The sequence below is a fragment of the Hyla sarda genome, chromosome 3 (genome assembly GCF_029499605.1).
Source record: "Hyla sarda isolate aHylSar1 chromosome 3, aHylSar1.hap1, whole genome shotgun sequence".
Classification (NCBI taxonomy): Eukaryota; Metazoa; Chordata; class Amphibia; order Anura; family Hylidae; genus Hyla; species Hyla sarda.
Window position 1 is genome coordinate 303,954,534 of NC_079191.1, and position 21,626 is coordinate 303,976,159.

The following is a 21,626-nucleotide window of genomic DNA, read 5'->3' on the forward strand; positions in this document are numbered from 1 at the left end:
CTACAAATACTTATAAGCTGCTGTATGCCCTAGAGGAGGTTCTGTATTCTTTCCAGTCAGGCATGGTTCTAACTGCTTCCACCTCTGTCCATGACAGGAACTGTTTAGAGCAGGTAAGATTTACAGTAGAATCTCCTAATAGCAGACACTCACGGGGAATAAAAAAGGGTCCACTATTGAGAGATGTCCCCTATTTGGGGAAAAAGGCCTCAAAAATCTTTCTAAATGACCGAATACTGTGCTTTACTCACTCCACTATAAAACATGATAAAAGGCAGTATTACAGTAGAATCTCCCAGTGCTGTTTAATCACCCCTTATCAACCACCTGTACCATCTCATAATCCATGTATACCCTGTGCCACTTATTTCCTCTTGTGCCAAATCATCCCCCCCTTACCTTCTGTGCCACATAATTTCCCCTTTATTCCCTTGTGCCATTTCATTCCCCTTGATCCCCCCCCACCATGCCATTTCATTCCCCCTTTATCCCCCTGTGCTACTTTATTCCACCTGTGCCTGTGCCAAATCATTCCCCCCACCCCTTGTGCCACATCTATTTTCCTCTTCCCTTTTCCCCCTGATGTTCTACTTACCTGACCAGCAGGCTCAGGTGCAGGAGCTCTCAGTGAGTTTGATGTTCTCCTGACTTTCTCTGCGATGCACTTACTGAGAGCAGCAGCAATGGCTGCAAGCACTGACAAGTGACATCAGGAGCTTCACTTGTCAGTGCCCGCAGCTGCTGTTGCTCACAGCCTCTCAGTGAGTGCAGTGAAGAGGATGTCAGGAGAACGTCAAACCTGCTGAGAGCCCCTGCACCGGAGGCTGTTGGCCAGGAAAGAAGAACAGCAGGCGGAGGAGGGAGGGGGAAAAGGGATGTGACACGAGGGGGGGGGGGGGAAGAAGTTGGCACATGGGGAGTAAAGTCACACAGGGGATAAAGGGGGATTAAATGGCACTGCTGGAAAAAGGGGGAAAAATGGCACAGGGTGATGAAATGGCACAGAGTCGGGGGGTTAATAACTCATTTATGAATTAATAATTATGCTCAACAAAAATATGACAAATATTATGACCGTTATGAATTGCCAAAAATATACAAGCAATGCAATTCACCATATCTGGGCCCGACTATTTTCCCAGATATGAGTTCTTTTAGTAGTGGTAGAGTAATTTGTGCAATATAATAAAAATAATAACGCAGTTATTATAAAAAAAAAGTACATTTATTTGTTATAGTTGATTAACATTAAGGAGAGTAATACAATAAAGAAATTATATAACGAATATCCATAATTAAACTTACTCACAGAAGTGGGTTAGTTCAAATATCCGTATATTACTTTGTGTAGAGATTATCATATTATATGATATCCTATGGGCATATTATCTCTAGATACATAAAATGGGAATAAACCCCGCCCAGTTTTAACCACAACTTTCTCTGGTAAGATACAGTATTAAATAGACTATTTATTAGGAAAACTTAAATTAAGTTTCCTCGTGGCAATTATGTCATGTGGAGGAGCAGAGAGATCCAATAGTCTATGCTATATGCGATATGATCATTGCATTGATCCCCATAAGTCGCATTCCGTTCATCTGCAGTAGAAGGGGGTGTGGCTTAGAAACTACTATTTTCATCTCACAATTGAGAATATATATATATATATATGTGTGTATGTATCAACAGAAGAAAATAAGCCAGACACTGCGTGTGAATCGGTGACTCCTAAAAGGACTACTGCTTGAACAGTCCCGTAGCTTGGTGGGGTAGCATCAAGACAAGGAAGAAAAAACACTGTGAAAGTGGTGAGTCGCAGCGTTTTTTCTTCCTTGTCTTGATGCTATATATATATATATATACCAAAAACAAAGTTGCTGCAGCACACAGAGGTAGTGAAAAGGGTGATTTATTCCATCCAACAAGCAACGTTTCTCTCTCTCCCTCTCTCTCTTCTCTCTCTTCTCTCTCTCCCCCCTTCCTGTCTAAAAGACCCACCCCCACAAATATCAGATCATCCAATGATGATGGAGAAAAAGACAGAAGAAAAGAACCCTTTAGTGCTGGCGCTGCAGCTCCCTCAAATGAAGAGGATGGACAAGGAGATAATTATATATAAGGTTCACAGTGGAACCACTTTTATTAAACAAGAAAATAAAAAACAGGCAATGACTCGTTTCGGGAGCTGCCCTCCCTTCCTCCGATCAAAATGGTCTTTTTCTCCATTGCATCCAGGCCAGCAGCATCCTGCAACCCTAAGAGGCAAGCAGCAGCTATATTTTTACAAGTACCCCATTTTCACTGGGGCGACAGGCTTGGTTATTTCATACCTAAGGTGAGCGAGCAGCCACTCATATGGTCCCTGGGCCAACCCTTTTGCTCTTCGTACCTAGGGTAATGCACTAGGCGCTGGCATCGGTCTCTTTTTTTTCTCCAAAGAGATTCTTATCCAATGATGATTGGTGGGTGTGTATATGGAGATCAGGGTAGTGATATAACAACACAGCTAATCGTTAATTATAGTCGGTATATTCTGCATGATTAAATTTACCATAAGGGATAAATATATCTATACCAGGTATTATGGCTACTATATTTTCATAATATGATATATTATTCCTGAGATTAATAATATTCATGAATTAATCCATCACGCAACACCAATTACATGATTAGACATCTCACACGTTATTTATCCACCTGAATACAGCATTTAGCTATATAACTACAGTACAGACCAAAAGTTTGGACACACCTTCTCATTCAGAGTTTTCTTTATTTTCATGACTATGAAAATTGTAGATTCACACTGAAGGCATCAAAACTATGAATTAACACATGTTGTTATATACATAACAAAAAAGTGTGGAAAATATGTCATATTCTAGGTTCTAGCCACCTTTTTGCTTTGATTACTGCTTGCTGTGGAAACCAGGTCATCTGGCGCAGCACCCCATCACTCTCCTTCTTTGTCAAATAGCCCTTGCACAGCCTGGAGGTGTGTTTGGGGTCATTTTCCTGTTGATAAATAAATGATGGGCCAACTAAACGCATACCGGATGGAATAGCATGCCGCTGCAAGATGCTGTGGTAGCCATGCTGGTTCAGTATGCCTTCAATTTTGAATAAATCCCCAACAGTATCACCAGCAAAGCACCCCCACACCATCACACCTCCTCCTATTCCACACCAGCACATCTGTGAAGTGAAAACCATTTCAGGTGACTACCTCTTGAATCTCAAGAGAATGCCAAGAGTGTGCAAAGCAGTAATCAAAGCAAAAGGTGGCTACTTTGAAGAACCTAGAATATGACATATTTTCAGTTGTTTCACTTTTTTGTTATGTTTATAATTCCACATGTGTTAATTCATAGTTTTGATGCCTTCAGTGTGAATCTACAATTTTCATAGTCATGAAAATAAAGAAAACTATGAATGAGAAGGTGTGTCCAAACTTGTGGTCTGTACTGTATATACACAATAATACTAAACGTATAATGCCCCTATGGATATATATATATATCCAAGAAGAGGCTGCAGCACTCAAGGTTATGAGTGTAAAAAAAGGTGTTTATTCCATATTAATACAAAAAGCACTTTTTGTATTGATATGGAATAAACACCTTTTTTTACACTCATAACCTTGAGTGCTGCAGCCTCTTCTTGGATGTGTAACCTACCTTGACCTAGGATTTTTTCATCGCTGCCTGCACCATCTATTATCTACTTGGGCGCTGCTCTACATTCTTGTTTGCTATATATATATATATCTATCAATATTGTATAATACGGCAAGATAGCATATTCATGCTACAAAGAGCATATTATGAGATCATCTATAGGAATAGTCTTTTGAAGACATCTCATGTTAACCTGCAGGTCTCCTCTGGCTAGTTGCAACTGAACTTGTTGACTGACTTCTCTCAGGGATCTGTCCTTTGTTTACAGTCCCCCCAGTATCACTGGCTAGTAAATATGCGAGCTATTGTACTAAAATCTCAGCTAACACTGTTAAGATGTGAAGACCTTCAGTATTTGTCTCTCCCAAGACTCTACCATTGTTTGGTAAAGTGCTTTCAATAAACCTTTGTGTGGATTTGTCATTTCCCTAGTACTCTTAGAAGGGATGACACCTTTTCAAATAATTGCATGCATACACATTTCTAGAGAGATATTTTGGTCTCTCAAAGACGCCACTTAGGCCGCCTGAAAATTCATACAAAATGGTGCTCATATTTGCCATGTTATTTAAAACGTAGTGATTCATTTTTGGGGTGTATAATTAGCTTGACAAATCCCCCCCCCATTTCAGAATAACAACTTTGTTATAGAAGGTTGATTAAGCTGAAATGCAATTAATGGCTAAATGCTCCAAATCATTGTAGATTGGAGAACGCAAGTTTTACCTTGGAAGAAACTGATCACTACTAAGTGTGTACTTTTACGACACGTGTCTAGTGCACAAACTCTATGCTTATTCTACTTCATTTTAAGTGTGTCACTTTCCTTTGTGTTAGTAAAGAACGCGCCAGTTCATAGAACGCATATTGTTATTAAAACAATTTTGATCACCACTGTAGAGAGAAATGTCGTTCCATCATAGACTTTCTGGAAACGTGTCTCCAATTAATCTATTTCTTTGGTCCTCATTCTAATAACATTGCTGCTGACATTAAAACTCAAAGTAATGGCTTTCTTGCTCGAATTTGCGAGCGGTGCTTTGGCATCATGTCCTTTTGTCTGCGATCTCGAATACTTTTCATATCAATCTCCCTGGTGTGATGTACTTCAGATGCGGCTGTCGAATCTCTTCTAGTCCGTCCTGGATACATCTTGGATTCATCACGGGTTGGCTCCGACTGGATGTCTCTTGCGTCTCAGTTAGCTCTGTTCCCAGGCTCTCTCGGTTCCGGATAAAAAGACTTCTAGGATCCCGCCATCTGTCCTTCCATCAATCATGTGATCCCATCTTGGGCAATCACTTAGGTTTAAGAACAACACAGTATGAATAAAACGTAACATGGACTATAGCACACATGTACCTGCCTGCTTTAGGCCTTTGACTTATGCCATACATTAGCTAGCAACTTAGTTGAGGATACTGTTATGTTACTACCAAAGAAAAATAAGCTACAGGGTTATCAGGAATAGATGTTACTATTCATCCTCTGCTAGGCTAATACTGCTCTAGGCTTTACGTCTATTTGGGATAATAATCCAATATTTGAGACGACCTCTAAAAATAGTAATACATCGTTCATTGAACACAGTGACAAAAGTTAGTCACGCATGAGACACACAATAGACCACGTGTTAGACGCATATGGATTAGTAGAACTGCTCAGTTTTTCTAGTTATACGATAACACCACCAATCATTATGGGATATATGATGTGTCTCCATCTTCCAATTTTGGATGTTGTGATTCTGTTCCAGTTCTTGGCATCTTATGGAAACATCTGAATTATCCAAGGCACAGGGCACTGATACTTTGCTTTGCTGTCTTTACCCCTAAAATAAACAAAACTCAAACAAACATCAAATTAATGATCCTGTGGAAAAATTTTGTATCAAATATCAATAAACTTATTATTTAACTTGCTATTATCGAATGAATTAATCAATTTGTTTCACTGGACACTCCATTCTCAGCTAAATATAAAACAACTTTTTATTTCCCCTTTAATTCAACTGATAGATTAAGGAACTTCCAAACAATGGAGTGGAGAGAATCTCCCCCTCCCTTCAGGTTTTACCTTTCCTTCAGTTCTGCACCTTTTGCATAGAGAAGGTGACATGCACCTGGGACTGACTGAGGAATGTGCTCCCCCTCCCAACTAAGGTGGGCAAAGTTATGGGACTTTCAGCCTTTGCAAATAGAAACAAAATAAAACACAGATTATTATTTCTGCAATCTTCTCTCGCCCCTCCCCTATCTTAGCTTTTGCATCACTAAGGTTAGGTAGCAGAAACATTACAGTTTTGCACTTTTCACTACAAAACAAATTAATAAATTTCAGGTCCTCTGCTATATGGGCAATTCCTATGAAAAGGTATCAACCTTTCAATGCTGCATAAACAATGGTCGGTCACATCTTTAAAATAATTTAAATTGCATACAATAGATTAATTTTCTCTTAACTTCACTGTCCTGTGTCTACACAACAACAAATCTTTACTTGGCCTCAGCAAACAACCCATAAGATGGTGCACACATCTTATGGCTGATAATTATTACATAAATTACTATACAATATAAGCCAAAATGTTGTGAACAGTTTCACTCTTTGCAAGACTCAACACCATGTTTCGATAAGAGAACACCAATTTGTCAGGACTATGGTCACAAGGAAAAATATTAAATATGCAACAATCAATCCGTACCAAAATTTAACATAATATGGCACCATTAATTACACTCTCACTATGGCAACCGAGTAACATAAAAACAATATTACTAGATGGCAATCTAACTGGCTGGGATATATATGAACACAAGTATAACACATATGTATCTAACCATACATCAGATATCCGCCTTGAGTGAGAAGGCCATGACCAATCTAACAATACTTTGGTAATATGAACCCAATATGGAATTATACAACAAGTTACTAGCTTTCCAATTTGGTCATAGTGCATCCAACCTCAAAATGAAACACTTCATCACAATGTCATCCTGGCTCCCTTAATAGATCTGCAGAATTCATCTATTAATAAAGTTACAGTGACAAAACATCCACAACTAGGTGGGTATTTAAATGAAAGCTAGACCAGTATTCCAACAAACAATTGGATTAAGACACATAACAGTAATCTTACACCTTATCAAAGTATACCATGGTCCAAAACAAAAGAATTTACTATGCCCAAAAAAATATATCTATCAGCAGAGACAAAACCAAATTATGTAAATGCAGTTACTCTTATTAGAGAACTCCCACCTCCTGCTCTATCAGCATGGGGTCAACAGCGTCACAACCTGTATATTTAAATACATTTTTGCATTTATGACACCTTCTCAAATAATGACATGCATACACATTTCTAGATAGATATTTTGGTCTCTCAAAGACTCCACTTAGGCCGCCTGAAATTTAATACAAAATGGTGCTCATACTTGCCATGTTATTTAAAATGTAGCGATTCATTTTTGGGGTGTATAATTAGCATGACAACAGGGGGTGGTAAAGAGGAGGTGATGAATTTGCACAAAGGGTAGTAAAAAAGAAATTAACCTCCCTAGTACTTAAGGACCAAGGGCGTACCTTTATGCCCGTGGGAATCTCAGGACCGGGGTGTCTGCTGATATCTATCAGCAAGCACCCCGTGCAAATGCCCAGGGGGCTCCTGAGACCCCTCCCAAATCGCTGCTGAATTCACACAAATGATTTGCGGCTATTCCGAGTCATACGGGTCTCCGGTGACCCGCAAAATAAGGGGGGTCTGCGTTGTCCAAGACACCCACGATCCCCCTGAAGGGATAGGAGTGAGGTGGCAGGAATGCCACCCCTACTAACCCTGCTATTGGTTGTCTAGAAGCGACGACCAATAGCAGATCGGGGGGAGGTTAACTTTCACTTTCCCTGGTCTGCCCACCCACAATAGGCCGGGCAGAACGGGGAAACCGACGAGGACCGGCGCCAAAGTCCACTTACCGATCGGCGGCGGTGATTGGCAGCAGAAGAGGACGGCGATGCGGCTCCCTGGATCCTATGGAAGCCGATGAGTTGCTTAGCAACATCTGGAGGGCTACGGTTTGAGACCACTATCCAGATGTTGCAAAACTACAACTCCCAGCATGCCCAGACAGCTGTTTGGGCATGCTGGGATTTGCAGTTTTGCAACAGATGGAGAGTCACAGTTAGGAGATCACTGTGCAGTGATCTCTAAACTGTGGCCCTCTAGATGTTACAAAACTGCAAATCCCAGCATGCCCAAACAGCAAACAGCTGTCTCGACATGCTGGGAGTTGTAGTTGCGTACCTCCAGCTGTTGCATAACTACAGAAATACCCCATATGTGGGTGTAAAATGCTCTGCGGACGCACAAGGCTCAGGAGTGAGAGCGCACTATCTACATTTGAGGCCTAAATTGGTGATTTTCACAGGGGTGGCTGATTATACAGCGGTTCTGACATAAACACAAAAAAATAAATACCCACATGTGACCCCATTTTGGAAACTACACCCCTCACGGAATGTAACAAGGGGTATAGTGAGCCTTAAAGCGCAACTGTCATGAGTTTTAACCCCCATAAACCAGCCCCAGCTTGACAAAGTTGTTAGAAATAACAGTTAAATCATACCTTTTGCTGCTTTGTAGCAGCTTCAATTATGCAAAAAAAATGCTTTTAACGATCGACAACAACTCTCCGATAGGCATGGCTGTGCCTGCCCGGTGATGTGGGCAGCCAGAACTTACAGCAAGCACTAGCTCTCTTTCTGCTAGTACTTGCTCCCTATAGTCCAATGCGCGGCGTAATGCTGTAGCGGAATGATCTGGCCTCCTGCATTGCATCACAGCAGTAGATGAGACCGGTGCATGGCAAATGTGGTGCCAATATTTAAAAAGGGAACAAAAGGTTACCCCGGAAATTATAGGCCTGTTAGTTTAACCTCTGTTGTATGTAAATTGTTTGAGGGTTTTCTAAGAGATGCTATTTTGGAGTATATTGATAAAAATTAATGTATGTCTCCATATCAGCATGGCTTTATGACGGATCGGTCCTGTCAAACTAACCTGATCAGCTTTTATGAGGAGGTGAGCTCCAGACTGGACCAAGGGGGAATCGCTGGATGTCACATACCTGGATTTTTACAAAGCAATTGATACGGTGCTACATAAACGGTTGGTGCATAAAATGAGAAGGATTGGGCTGGGGGAGAATGTGTGTAAGTGGGTAAGTAACTGGCTCAGTGATAGGAAACAGAGGGTGGTTATTAAAGGTACTTATTCTGATTGGGTGACTGTTACTAGTGGGGTACCACAGGGGTCAGTCTTGGGTCCTGTTTTATTTAATATATTTATTAATGACCTTGTAGAGGGGTTGAATAGTAAAGTAGCAATCTTTGCAGATGATACTAAACTCTGTAAAGCGGTAAACACTATAGAGGACAGGGCACTGTTACAAATGGATCTGGATAGGTTGGAGGCTTGGGCTGGGATGTGGTAGATGACCTACCTTTTTTTTTTTATAACTTTATTGGAATTTTGCAATTTTATAAAATAAACATTGGTATGGTAACAATGGTACAAATAGGTAGATACACAGTGTATATCAGTGGGTAGCTCAGCATCAACAAGAACAATTAGTAGTAGTAGCTAAAACTGTGCACCTAAAGACAACACACATTCCCAATCCAGCCCTCCCAGCATAAGTGCTAATAGAATCGGTCTAATCGGTCTCCTCTCACCGTCCTAAATCACACATGACATAGAACCACACAGTCAACCAACCTGAATAAATTAAAAAAATATAAAAAAAAATGCTTTTTGAGGTTATGTGCCTATGATAACATCGAGTTGGGAGGGAGTGGCTTCCGAAGAGGGACTTTGGAGTCTAGAAGTGCAAAAAGAAAGGAGTTCACCTGGAGGAATTGAGAGGGTGGCAAGGAGAATTTTTAAAGAATTTCCTGCGGGGACAACCAGCGCTTGTCAACAGTTTGTCAACCTTAAAGGGGTACTCCGCCCCTAGACATCTTATCCCCTATCCAAAGGATAGGGGATAAGATGTCAGATCGCCGGGGTTCCGCCGCTGGGGATCCCCGCAATATAGCAAGCTGCACCCACCTGTGATTGCTTCCGGAAACGCTGAAGGCTCTCAGGCTAATTCCTCCCGACCACGGGGATGGAAGATTGTAACGTCACAACTCCGCCCCCGTGTGACGGCCGCCCCCGTGTGACTTATCTTGTCCCGTTCCGTGCTTTTGGTTTTAAGGCAATCCTCTTCGGTATCTTAAGCTTCAGGGTCGACTTGGAGCATGGGCGGAGCTTGGTGATGTCACTAAGCTCTGCCCATGCTCCAAGTCTGGCCTGGAGCTGAAGATACCCTGATTTCCCAGGGTTCTGTATATTGCCCCACACAGTAATAACGGAACAGGACAAAGTAAGTACCGTTGTCATCAGTGTCACCTGCACTACCTGTCTGTACCGACAGGTTAGTGCAGGTGACACTCAGGGCTGGATTGGAGATAACAACCAGCCCTGGAAATAATTGCATACCAGCCCCACAGCATAACGCAACATACACAATGAAAGCCTGCCTGCAGGCTGCAAATTGTTTTACAGAACCCTGGCAAATCAAATACCAGGCTGGCAGATACTGGTTTCAGGTCGAATTCTACAAGTTTACTGCTTGGCCCAGAAATGCTTGGCGTCAGATGGCCAAAACTTAGGTATGTGCGGTGGCAGGGTCGGATGTACATCTCAGAGGTCTGTAAGCATAATAAAAAAGGGAGTGCCACCCACTAATAATGCAAGTGTACAAGGAGGAATATTATAACCATACCTATTACCATCATACTGTTAGTGACCAAATCCTGTATACTGAGACCAATATTACCAATTATACCAGTATACAAGGGACAATAATACAGCCACACCACAACCACAAATAACCACCATGTAATAACTATTACCATAACACTACTACTGAATGTAATCCACTATATACAGACAAATAACCCCCCCCCCCCCATACAGTGGCCATTTAGTGTTACATACCAGCTGTATGGTAGCACTCTGTAGACCGTATAAGTTATTACAGTACAGTTGCATCCAGTGACGTCTTCTCTGACCGGTGTTGTTAATTTTTCCTTCTCCTTGCCATCCAGCCTGGGGCATCTTAAAGACTTCTTACGGCCACAACTCGTCTCCACAGAATCTTCCAGACAAATATTTTAGGCTTCTTTCTTCAGCACAACCCTCACCTCTAAACAAACTTCACATGTATATTGCCCCACACAGTAATAATGCCCACTTAGTGCCCCCATATAGTAGTTAGACCATACTCTGTACCCATATATAGCAGTTAGGTCCCTTCTGGATCCCCTTATAGTATAAGGGCCACCTCTGTGCCTCCATATAGTGGCTAGTCGCACCTTTGTGCCCCAGATATAAAAGAAATGTAGAAGTTATTAAGCCCACATCTGTATCCCCATATAATTAATATGCCCACTTCTCTGCCCCCCATACAGATAATAGTTCCCCACTGTGCCCTCACATAGTTAATAGGTCCATATTTGTGACCCTTATAGTTAATACTAGAGAAAGGAAGGAAGGCGCCTCATGTGCGGGATCAGTAGATCTTGCAGGTGGGGGTAGGGGAAAGTGATTCCCAAGCCGCTTACCGAAGTTGGTTGTGCGCCCACACACAACAAGGTTAGGAGCAGAAGAAATATGAAGGCAGGTCCACTGCAGCCCTCCTGGATAGGTGTAGAATCAAAGGCGAATGACCAGGGAGTCAGGAGTTTGTCTGGCGCAGAGAGGAACCATCAGACAGCCAAGTAAAATCAATGGATTTATTAGATGCAACGCGTTTCGCTGCGCATGCGCAGCTTCATCAGGCATGATGAAGCTGCGCATGCGCAGCGAAACGCGTTGCATCTAATAAATCCATTGATTTTACTTGGCTGTCTGATGGTTCCTCTCTGCGCCAGACAAACTCCTGACTCCCTGGTCATTCGCCTTTGACCTTATAGTTAATAGGCCTGTATCTGTGACCTCATATAGTAAAAAGGCCTAGCTGTGCCCCCATACAGTTAATAGACCCACCTGTGTCCCATATAGTAAATAGGCCCACATCTGTGTCCCCATATAGTTTATAGACCCACATCTGTTTCCTATATAGTTAATGGGGCCACATGTGCCCCCATACAGTTAATATGGCCCACCTGTGTCCCCATATAGTTTAATACTTTAACCTCTTCAGGACATAGGGCGTATGGATACGCCCTGCATTCCGAGTCCTTAAGGACCGAGGGCGTATCCATACGCCCGTGGGAATTCCGGTCCCCACCGCTAGCCGGTTGGGGCCCGGAGCCGGATTACTGCAGAAATCGTTCAGCAGGCATCCCGGCATATCGCCCACAGGGGTCATTATGCCCCCCCCCATGTCGGTGATGGCCGCAGATCGCTGGACAATTCAGTCCAGCGATCTGCGGCGATTCCGGGTCAATCGGGTCTCCAGTGACCCGGAATTACTGGCTGATCGGGGTCGTCTCTGATGGCCACGAACAGCCAGAGCCAGCAGGGGTGAGGTGGCACTGGTGCCACCTCACGATCGCCCTGATTCGTCGGCCGGTTTACCGGCCAACCAATCAGGGCGCCTGCTGCGGGTGTCACTCCCGCAACCCGCTCCACCCCTTTTCCGGAGCACGGGTGCGGGACGTGGACCCCGGGTGCTGGGGATCCCGATCCTCGGCGTCAATGTTGGGATCAGGGCCCCAGGAGCAACGGCGGCGGCGAGCAGCAGCAGGAGGTGAGGCATTGGTACGGCCTCACCTGGAATATGCTGTTCAGTTTTGGTCGCCTGTTCATAAAAGGGACACTGCGGAGTTGGAAAGGGTGCAGAGACGCACGACTAAACTAATATGGGGCATGGAACATCTTAACTATGAGGAGCGATTAAAGGAGTTACAATTGTTTAGTCTTGAGAAGAGACGTTAAAGGGGGGATATGATAAACGTATATAAGTATATAAATTGCCCATACAAAAAATATGGAGAAAAACTGTTCCAGGTTAACCCCCCCCCCCCCCCAGTCTACCTCAGGAACTGGTCACAGCAGGAACAATTAACAGCTTTAAAACAGGGTTAGATACATTCCTGGAACAAAATAACATTAATGCTTATGCAGAATTATAAAACTACATCCCTTTCCCTTATCCCCTTACACCCTTCACTTCAATTCCCTGGTTGGACTTGATGGACGTATGTCTTTTTTCAACCATACTAACTATGTAACTATGTAGCTCCCAGCATGCAAAAAGGGCATACTGGGAGCTGTAGTTATGCAACAGCAGGAGGCAGACAACCACAACTCCCTGCATTCCCTTATGGGCATGCTGGGACTTATGGTTTTGCAACAGCCGGAGGCACGTTTTTTCTATGGAAAAGTGTACCTTCAGCTGTTGTATGACTACAACTCCCAGCTTGCACAATCAGCTAAAGTGCATGCTGGGAGTTGTAGTGGTGCATCTGCTGGTTGCATAACTACAACTCCCAGCATGCCCGTTGGCTGTCGGTGACTGATGAGAGTTGTAGTTTTGCTACAGCTGAAGGCACAATGGTTGTGAAACTCAGTTTTGTTTTTACCTAACTCAGTGTTTCACGACCAGTGTGCCTCCAGCTGTTGCAAACTACAACTCTCAGCAGTCACCGTACACCATGCAGCGTACATGCTGGGAGTTGTAGTTTTGCAACAGCTGGAGGCACACTGGTTGTGAAACACTGAGTTAGGTCACAAACTCAGTGATACATAACCAGTGTGCCTACAGCTGTTGCAAAACTAAAACTCTCAGCATGCTGGGAGTTGTAGTTTTGCAACAGCTGGATGTTCCCCCCCCCCTCCCCCCCAATGTGAACGTACAGGGTACACTCACATGGGCGGAGGTTTACAGTAAGTATCCGGCTGCAAGTTTGAGCTGCGGCAAATTTTCTGCCGCAGCTCAAACTGCAGCGAGAAACTACTGTGAACCCCCGCCCGTGCGACTGTACCCTAAAAACACTACACTAACAAAATAAAATAAAAAGTAAAAAAACACTACATATACACATACCCTACACAGCCCCCCCTCCCCAATAAAAATGAAAAACGTCTGGTACGCCACTGTTTCCAAAACGGAGCCTCCAGCTGTTGCAAAACAACAACTCCCAGTATTGTCGGACAGCCGTTGACTGTCCAGGCATGCTGGGAGTTTTGCAACAGCTGGAGGCACCCTGTTTGGGAATCACTGGCGTAGAATTCCCCTATGTCCACCCCTATGCAAGTCCCTAATTTAGGCCTCAAATGCGCATGGCGCTCTCACTTTGGAGCCCTGTCGTATTTGAAGGCAACAGTTTAGGGTCACATATGGGGTATCGCCGTACTCGGGAGTAATTGTGTTACAAATTTTGGGGGGTATTTTCTGCTTTTACCCTTTTTAAAAATGTAAAATTTTTGGGAAAACAAGCATTTTAGGTAAAAAAATTTTTTTTTTTTTTACATATGCAAAAGTTGTGAAACACCTGTGGGGTATTAAGGCTCACTTTATCCCATGTTACATTCCCCGAGGGGTCTAGTTTCCAAAATGTTATGCCATGTGTTTTTTTTTTTTTTTTTCCCGCTGTTCTGGCACCATAGGGGCTTCCTAAATGCAACATGCCCCCCAAAAACCATTTCAGAAAAACGTACTCTCCAAAATCCCCTTGTCGCTCCTTCCCTTCTGAGCCCTCTAGTGCGCCCGCCGAACACTTTACATAGACATATGACGTATGTTCTTACTCGAGAGAAATTGGGCTACAAATACAAGTAAAAATTTTCTCCTTTTACCCCTTGTAAAAATTCAAAAATTGGGTCTACAAGAACATGAGAGTGTAAAAAATGAAGATTTTGAATTTTCTCCTTCACTTTGCTGCTATTCCTGTGAAACACCCAAAGGGTTAAAACACTGACTGAATGTCATTTTGAATACTTTGGGGGGTGTAGTTTTTATAATGGGGTCATTTATGGGGTATTTCTAATATGAAGACCCTTCAAATCCACTTCAAAACTGAACTGGTCCCTGAAAAATATCGAGTTTGAAAATTTTGTGGAAAATTGCCCTCTGGTGTCTTCCAAAAGTAAAAACATGTCAATTTTATGATGCAAATATAAAGTAGACATATTGTATATGTGAATAAAAAAAAAATGTATTCGTAATATCCATTTTCCTTACAAGCAGAAAGCTTCAAAGTTAGAAAAATGCAAAATTTTCAAATTTTTCATCAAATTTACAGATTTTTCACCAAGAAAGGATGCAAGGTACCACAAAAATTTACCACTATGTTAAAGTAGAATATGTCACGAAAAAACAATCTCGGAATCAGAATGATAAGTAAAAGCATTCCAGAGTTATTAATTTTTAAAGTGACAGTGGTCAGATATGCAAAAAACGCTCCGGTACTTAAGGCCAAAATGGGCTTGGTCCTGAAGGGGTTAAGCTATATGGGGACACAGATTTGGGCCTATTAACTATATAGGTACATAAATTTGGGTCTATCAACTATATGGGGATGTAGATGTGGGCCTATTAACTTAAAAGGCCCACATCTGTCCCCATATAGTTAATATGGCCCACCTGTGTCCCCATGTCCTTTACAGTGGACCTGTGCACTCATATAGTTAACAGCCCACCTGTGTCCCAATAAAGTTAATAGCCCTTCTATGCCCCCATATAGTTAATAGGTCTACCTGTTTCTCCATTCACCTGTCCCCAAATATTTGAATATGGCCTCAATATAATAACTTTGCCCCCACTTGTGGTAAATGAAAATAAACAACAAAACGAAAGAACGACGGGTACGCGAAGGTCCGGCGGCGGCCACGATGATGGGGGTAAGTGCCCTCCCCTTGCTGGGAGTTGTAGTTTTGCAACATCTGGATTACCACAGTTTAGAAACCACTACACAGTGGTCTCCAAACTGTAGTCCTCCAGATGTTGCAAAACTACAACTCCCAGCATATCCGGCTGCAAACAGCTGTCTGGGCATGCTGGGAGTTGTAGTTGTGTGCCTCCATCTCTTGCAAAACTACAACTCCCAGCATTCCCAGACAGTCATTTGGTGTCTGGGCATGCTGGGATTTGTAGTTTTGCAAGATCTTGAGGACCACAGTTTGGAAATCACTTTGCGGTGGACTCAAAACTGTGGCCCTCCAGAACTTGCAAAACTACCAGCATGCCTGGCAACAAGCGTCTGTCAGTACATGCTGGGAGTTGTAGTTTTGCAACAGCTGGAGGCACACTGGTGGGTAAACACTGAGTTAGTCTGTTACCTAATTCAGTGTTTTCCTACCAGTGTGCCTCCAGTTGTAGAAAAACTACAACTCCCAGCATGCACAGTCTGTCAGTTCATGTTTAGAGTTGTTGTTTTACAACAGTTGGAGGTTTGCGCCCGTAAACACCCCCTACCCCCCACAAGGTGAATGTACAGGGTACATTCACACAGGCAGGTCTTTACAGTGAGTTTCCCAATGCAAGTTTGAGCTGCAGCAAATTTTCCACTGCAACTCAAACTCCCAGCGGGAAACTCACTGTAAACCCCTGCCGTGTGAATGTACTCTAAAAACACCCCCTTACACAGTCTCTCCCCCCCGCCCCCCCACCCCAAATAAAAATGCGTTTCCAAAACAGAGCCTCCAGCTGCTGTAAAACATCAACTCCCGGCATTGACGGATGGCCATTGACCGTCCAGGCATGCTGGGAGTTTTGCAACAGCTGGAGGGTATTTGTAGTGGAGGAGGCAAGAGTTACTTGCATCCGTGTCCGCCCCTATGCAAATCCCTAATTCAGGCCTCAAATGCGCATGGTGCTTTCTCACCTCGGGGCCCTGTCGTATTTCACAGCAACAGTTTAGGGCCACATATGGGGTATTTCTGTACTCGGCAGAAATTGCGGTCTACACCAGCATTTCAGTGTAAGAAAATTAAATTTTTTACAATAACATGCTGGTGTTGCCCCATACTTCATTTTCACAAGAGGAAAATGGAAAACCCCCCAAAGTACAGAAATACCCCATATGTGGACGTAAAGCGATCTGAGGGCGCACAACATGGCTCAGGAGTGAGAGCGCCATGTACATTTGAGTCCTAAATTGGTGATTTGCACAGGGGTGGCCCCCATGGTGCCATAACAGCCCCCCCCCCCTCATGTGACCCCATTTTGGAAACTACACCCCTCACGGAATGTAATAAGGGTCACAGTGAGCACCCACAGGTGTCTGGCAGATTTTTGGAACAGTGGTCCGTGAAAATGAAAAATTTTAATTTTCATTTGCACAGCCCTCTGTTCCAACGATCTGTCAAATGCCAGTGGGGTGTAAATGCTCACTGCTTCCCTTATTTCATTCCATGAGGGGTGTAGTTCCCAAAATGGGGTCACGTGGGGGGGGGGGCACTGTTATGGCACCATGGGGGCTTTGTATACACACATGGCCTTCTATTCCAACCAAATTCTCTCCATGGCGCTCCTTCTCTTCTGAGCATTGTAGTGCACCTGTAGAGCAGTTTACATCCATATATGGGGTTTTTCAACACTCAGCATTTTAGTGCAATTACATTTTTCTTTTTCATGTCCAAATTTAGTGAAAATTTGTCAAACATCTGTGCGGTATTAAGGCTCACTGTACCCCTTGAGGGGTGTACTTTCCAAAATAGTATGCTGTGTGTTTTTTTTTTTTTTTTTTTGTTGCTGTCCTGGCACAATAGGGGCTTCCTAAATGCACATGCCCCCCAAAAGCCATTTCAGCAAAATTTGCTTTCCACATTTTTCATGAAATGATGCAAGTATCACCAAAATTTACCACTAACATAAAGTAGAATGTCACGAAAAAAGAATCTTGGAATCAAATTCATAAGTTAAAGCATCCAAAAGTTATTAATGCTTAAAGTGACAGTGGTCAGATTTTCAAAAAAAACTGCTGCGTCCTTAAGGTCAAAATTGGCTGTGTCCTTAAGGGGTTAAGATCTCTCCACAGGTGTTCAATGGAATTTAGATCTGGACTCATTGCTGGCCACTTCAGAACTCTCCAGTGCTTTGTTGCCATCCATTTCTGGGTGCTTTTTGACATATATTTGGGGTCATTGTCCAGCTAGAAGACCCAAGATTTCGGATGCAAACCCAGCTTTCTGACACTGGGCTGTACAGTGCAACCCAAAATCTGTTGATAATCTTCAGATTTTAGGATGCCTTGCACACATTCAAGACACCCAGTGCTAGAGGCAGCAAAACAACCCCAAAACATAATTGAACCTCCACCATATTTCACTGTAGGTACTGTGTTCTTTTCTTTGTAGGCCTCATTCCATTTTCTGTAAACAGTAGAATGATGTGCTTTAACAAAAAGCTCTATCTTGGTCTCATCTGTCCACAAGACGTTTTCCCAGAAGGATTTTGGCTTACTCAAGTTCATTTTGGCAAAATGTAGTCTTGCTTTATTATGTCTCTGTGTCAGCAGTGGGGTTCTCATGGGTCTCCTGCCATAGCGTCATTTAAATGTCGACGTATAGTTTGCGCTGACACTGATGCTCTATGAGCCTGCAGGACAGCTTGAATAACTTTGGAACTTGTTTGGGGCTGCTTATCCATTATCCGGACTATCATGCGTTGACACCTTTCATAAATTTTTCTCTTCTGTCCACTGCCAGGGAGATTAGCTACAGTGCCATGGGTTGCAAACTTCTTGATAATGTTGCACACTGTGGACAAAGGCAAATCTAGATCACTGGAGATGGACTTGTAACATTGAGATTGTTGATATTTTTCCACTATTTTGGTACTCAAGTCCTCATACAGTTCTCTTCTCCTCTTTCTGTTGTCCATGCCTAGTGTGGCACATACAGACACACAATGCAAAGACTAAGTGAACTTCTCTCCTTTTTATCTGCTTTCAGTTGGGATTTTATATTGCCCACACCTGCCCCAGGTTAATTTAAAGGAGCATCACATGCTAGAAACAATCTTATTTATCCTCTATTTTGAAAGGGTGCCAATAATTTTGTCCAGACCATTTTTGGAGTTTGGTGTGTGACATTATGTCCAATTTGCTTTTTTTTCTCTCCCTTTTTTGGTTTAGTTCCAATACAAACAAAGGGAATAAACATGTGTATAGCAAAACATGTTACTGCAATCCTTTTTTGTGAGAAATACTTCATTTACTTGAAAAATGTTAGGGGTGCAAACATTTACGGCCATGACTGTAGATACTTTTATAGATACAAAGATATACATAGATACTTTTATATATCCCAACTACCTTTTATAGTTGGGATGCCTCTCGAAACATCTTACTGCATATAAAATTGTCATATCTGTTTGACATTACAGAGGAACGATACAGCACATTTATACTTCTATAAGGACATACTTTAAAAAGGACCTTGTTATTCACGATATAAATATTGTTTGATACGAGCATAACTTTATAATTTGTAAATATTTAGTCTCTGGTACTAAAAGCATCTACTGTTTGAGAGGTGGTCATAGTGATTTTAAATGTATTACTATTTAAAAAAATGTTATTACTTTTTACATATTAGGCTACCGCAAGGGCCCTGCGACGGACCTTTTTTTTTTTATATGAATATAAATGTTAATGATTTTAAAATGTCTCGCTGTATACGAAGTTCTATCGATCTCATTATTTCTGTCTTTCCGTTTTACAAACGTACTCTTGAAGACTGGTTATCATTATATATTTTTCCATGCATATTTAGGCACTCTTAGGCCTAGGGGTGCAGGCAACACCAGTAGTCTCAGGCACATTCTTTTATTAAAGTGAGCTATACTATGAATTTTTAATCTTCCAAAAATTTTGATCAAAATTTTTTTTCCCACTTTCAGTTCTATAAACAAATGCTTGATGACAAGGTTCCTCACTTACTCATTGATGTCCGACCGCAACCTGAAGTAGACATATGTCGCCTGGAGCATTCTTTTCGTATCCTTACTTGTATCGAATGGGAGATATTTTTCTAAAATGATCTGGGTGTTTGTGCTTGTAACCATTTCAACAAAAAAAGGTTCATAATCACTTGTTGGAAAGCGTTACATTCACATTGTAACAAGATGTTTGTAGCTTGCTTTTTTTTTTTTTTTTTACTTTTCTGGTCCATGGCTTTTCTTGATGTTTAGCTGAATACGTTATCTTTAAAGCATTTTTTTCTCAGCTTGTTTGCATAGTCTTCAGTTTCCAAGATAAATTTTATATTTTTCTTATGAAAGTACAAACAGATATACCATTAAGTCAACTGGAGGATAGGAATTTGACCTGGTCCAGTGTTCTAACTGAGAGACTAGCAGAATTGAACAAGAGCAGTAATGGTTTAGATAATAAAGGTAAGGCTTTTTTTTTTTTTTTGCAATAAAAGCTCAGAAATATATCAAGCATTGTTCTAGTAGGTCAGCCAGCCCCATGTTCTTCTTTATGGGCTCTTCAGATACGGAATATCTGCTCGGAGAAGTTCCAGGTGAACATTCTAATCATCGCACGTTCAGTCAGAGCAAGGACCACTTAGTCATGCGTTGTGTATAGTAGAGTCTTAGTCTGTCTTGCTATGTAGAGTAGAGTATAGTAGAGTATAGCAATCTCTGTCGTGTAGGGTAGTACTGTGGCCTGGAATGTAGCTGGACCCCTTCTTCTAAGTATGCACTTTATAAGTAATTTAATACACACCCCTCTGACAGTAGATAGTAACAATCTGGTGGGTGTCTAATATTCAGTGTGTTTTAGTGACATCATTGACTTTATTAATTCCCATTCTGTTTAGTAACTATGTACTAGATGGCACTATTGACTATAGCATTCATTAGAGAAATTATCCAGCCCACAAAAAATGTTATGTTTTAAAAGTGCAAAGCCTGATGTTATTGATCAATCAATTATGGACAAGATGATGAGCTTAGATATTTATTAATTTTTTTTAATCTTTCTACCAGATTTACTGGCAACAACCCAGCCTTTCACTTAGGAGTTTTCACTTTAGACTACAACTCCCCAACACAGATGTATAGCGCTTCAAAACAAACATTAGAAATACCATCTTCCCATTGACATCTTACCTGGTGGGTCCCGGATGCTATCAGCAACCGGGACCCACGGCTAATGCCGGACATCACCAATCGGGCTGATGTCCAGCATTAACCCTTTAGATACCGCAATCGAAGTTGGTGTCTAAAAGTGGTTAATTCCGTTTCTGGCTAGCTCAGTGGGCTGATCGGGACTGCCGTGGCCTGATCAAATGTCCAAACTATTTAAATAGAATGTTAATTAAACCGCATGGTCAGAGGCGCAAGCATAAAAAAAAATCCAAAGTCCAGAAATGTGCATTTTTGGTCAATTCATATACTAGAAAAAAATGAATAAAACACCATTAAAAGGTGCCATCAAAATAAAAATGGTCCCAATAAAAACTTCAGATCATGGTGCAAAAAATTAGCCCTCGTACATCCCTATATACAGAAAAATAAAAAAATTATAGGGGTCAAAAGTGGACAATTTTAAACATACTAATTTTCGAGCATGAAGCCCTTAAAATGTATAAAATTGCTTTTTTTTTTTTGCTCTATTTTGCAGTAGATTTAAGTAAAAAAAAAAAAGGCAAAAAAAATAAGCCCCTCATATGGGTGTGTAGGTGGAAAATTGAAAGTGTAATGATTTTTAGAAGGTGGGGAGGAAAAAACTAAAGTGCACAGTTAAAGAAGGGGAGGGAAGGGGTTAACCCCCTAAACAACATAAGGCGTAAATGTACGTCCTGGTTCCCTGGTACTTAATGCACCAGGATGTACATTTACATCCTATACTTGACGCGAGGCCTGGAATGATGCTCGCATCATGCGCGGCAGGTCCCGGCTGCTGTCAGCAGCCAGGGACCTGCCAGTAATGGCG

General features: G+C 42.1%; 1 protein-coding gene across 3 annotated transcripts in view; it reads left to right on the plus strand.

Annotated features, from left to right (window-relative positions):
* Positions 1–21,626, plus strand: part of MOCS3 (molybdenum cofactor synthesis 3) — a 152,021-nt gene that overhangs the window by 112,165 nt on the left and 18,230 nt on the right. For 2 of the 3 annotated variants that reach the window (XM_056566970.1, XM_056566971.1), the window contains exons 11-12: positions 19,583–19,679; positions 19,973–20,077. In XM_056566970.1, the coding sequence (XP_056422945.1) occupies positions 19,583–19,679; positions 19,973–20,077 (202 nt within the window). Of the gene's footprint in view, positions 1–8,709; positions 9,066–19,582; positions 19,680–19,972; positions 20,078–21,626 lie in introns of those variants that run through there. The other variant, XM_056566972.1, reaches the window with a different exon arrangement.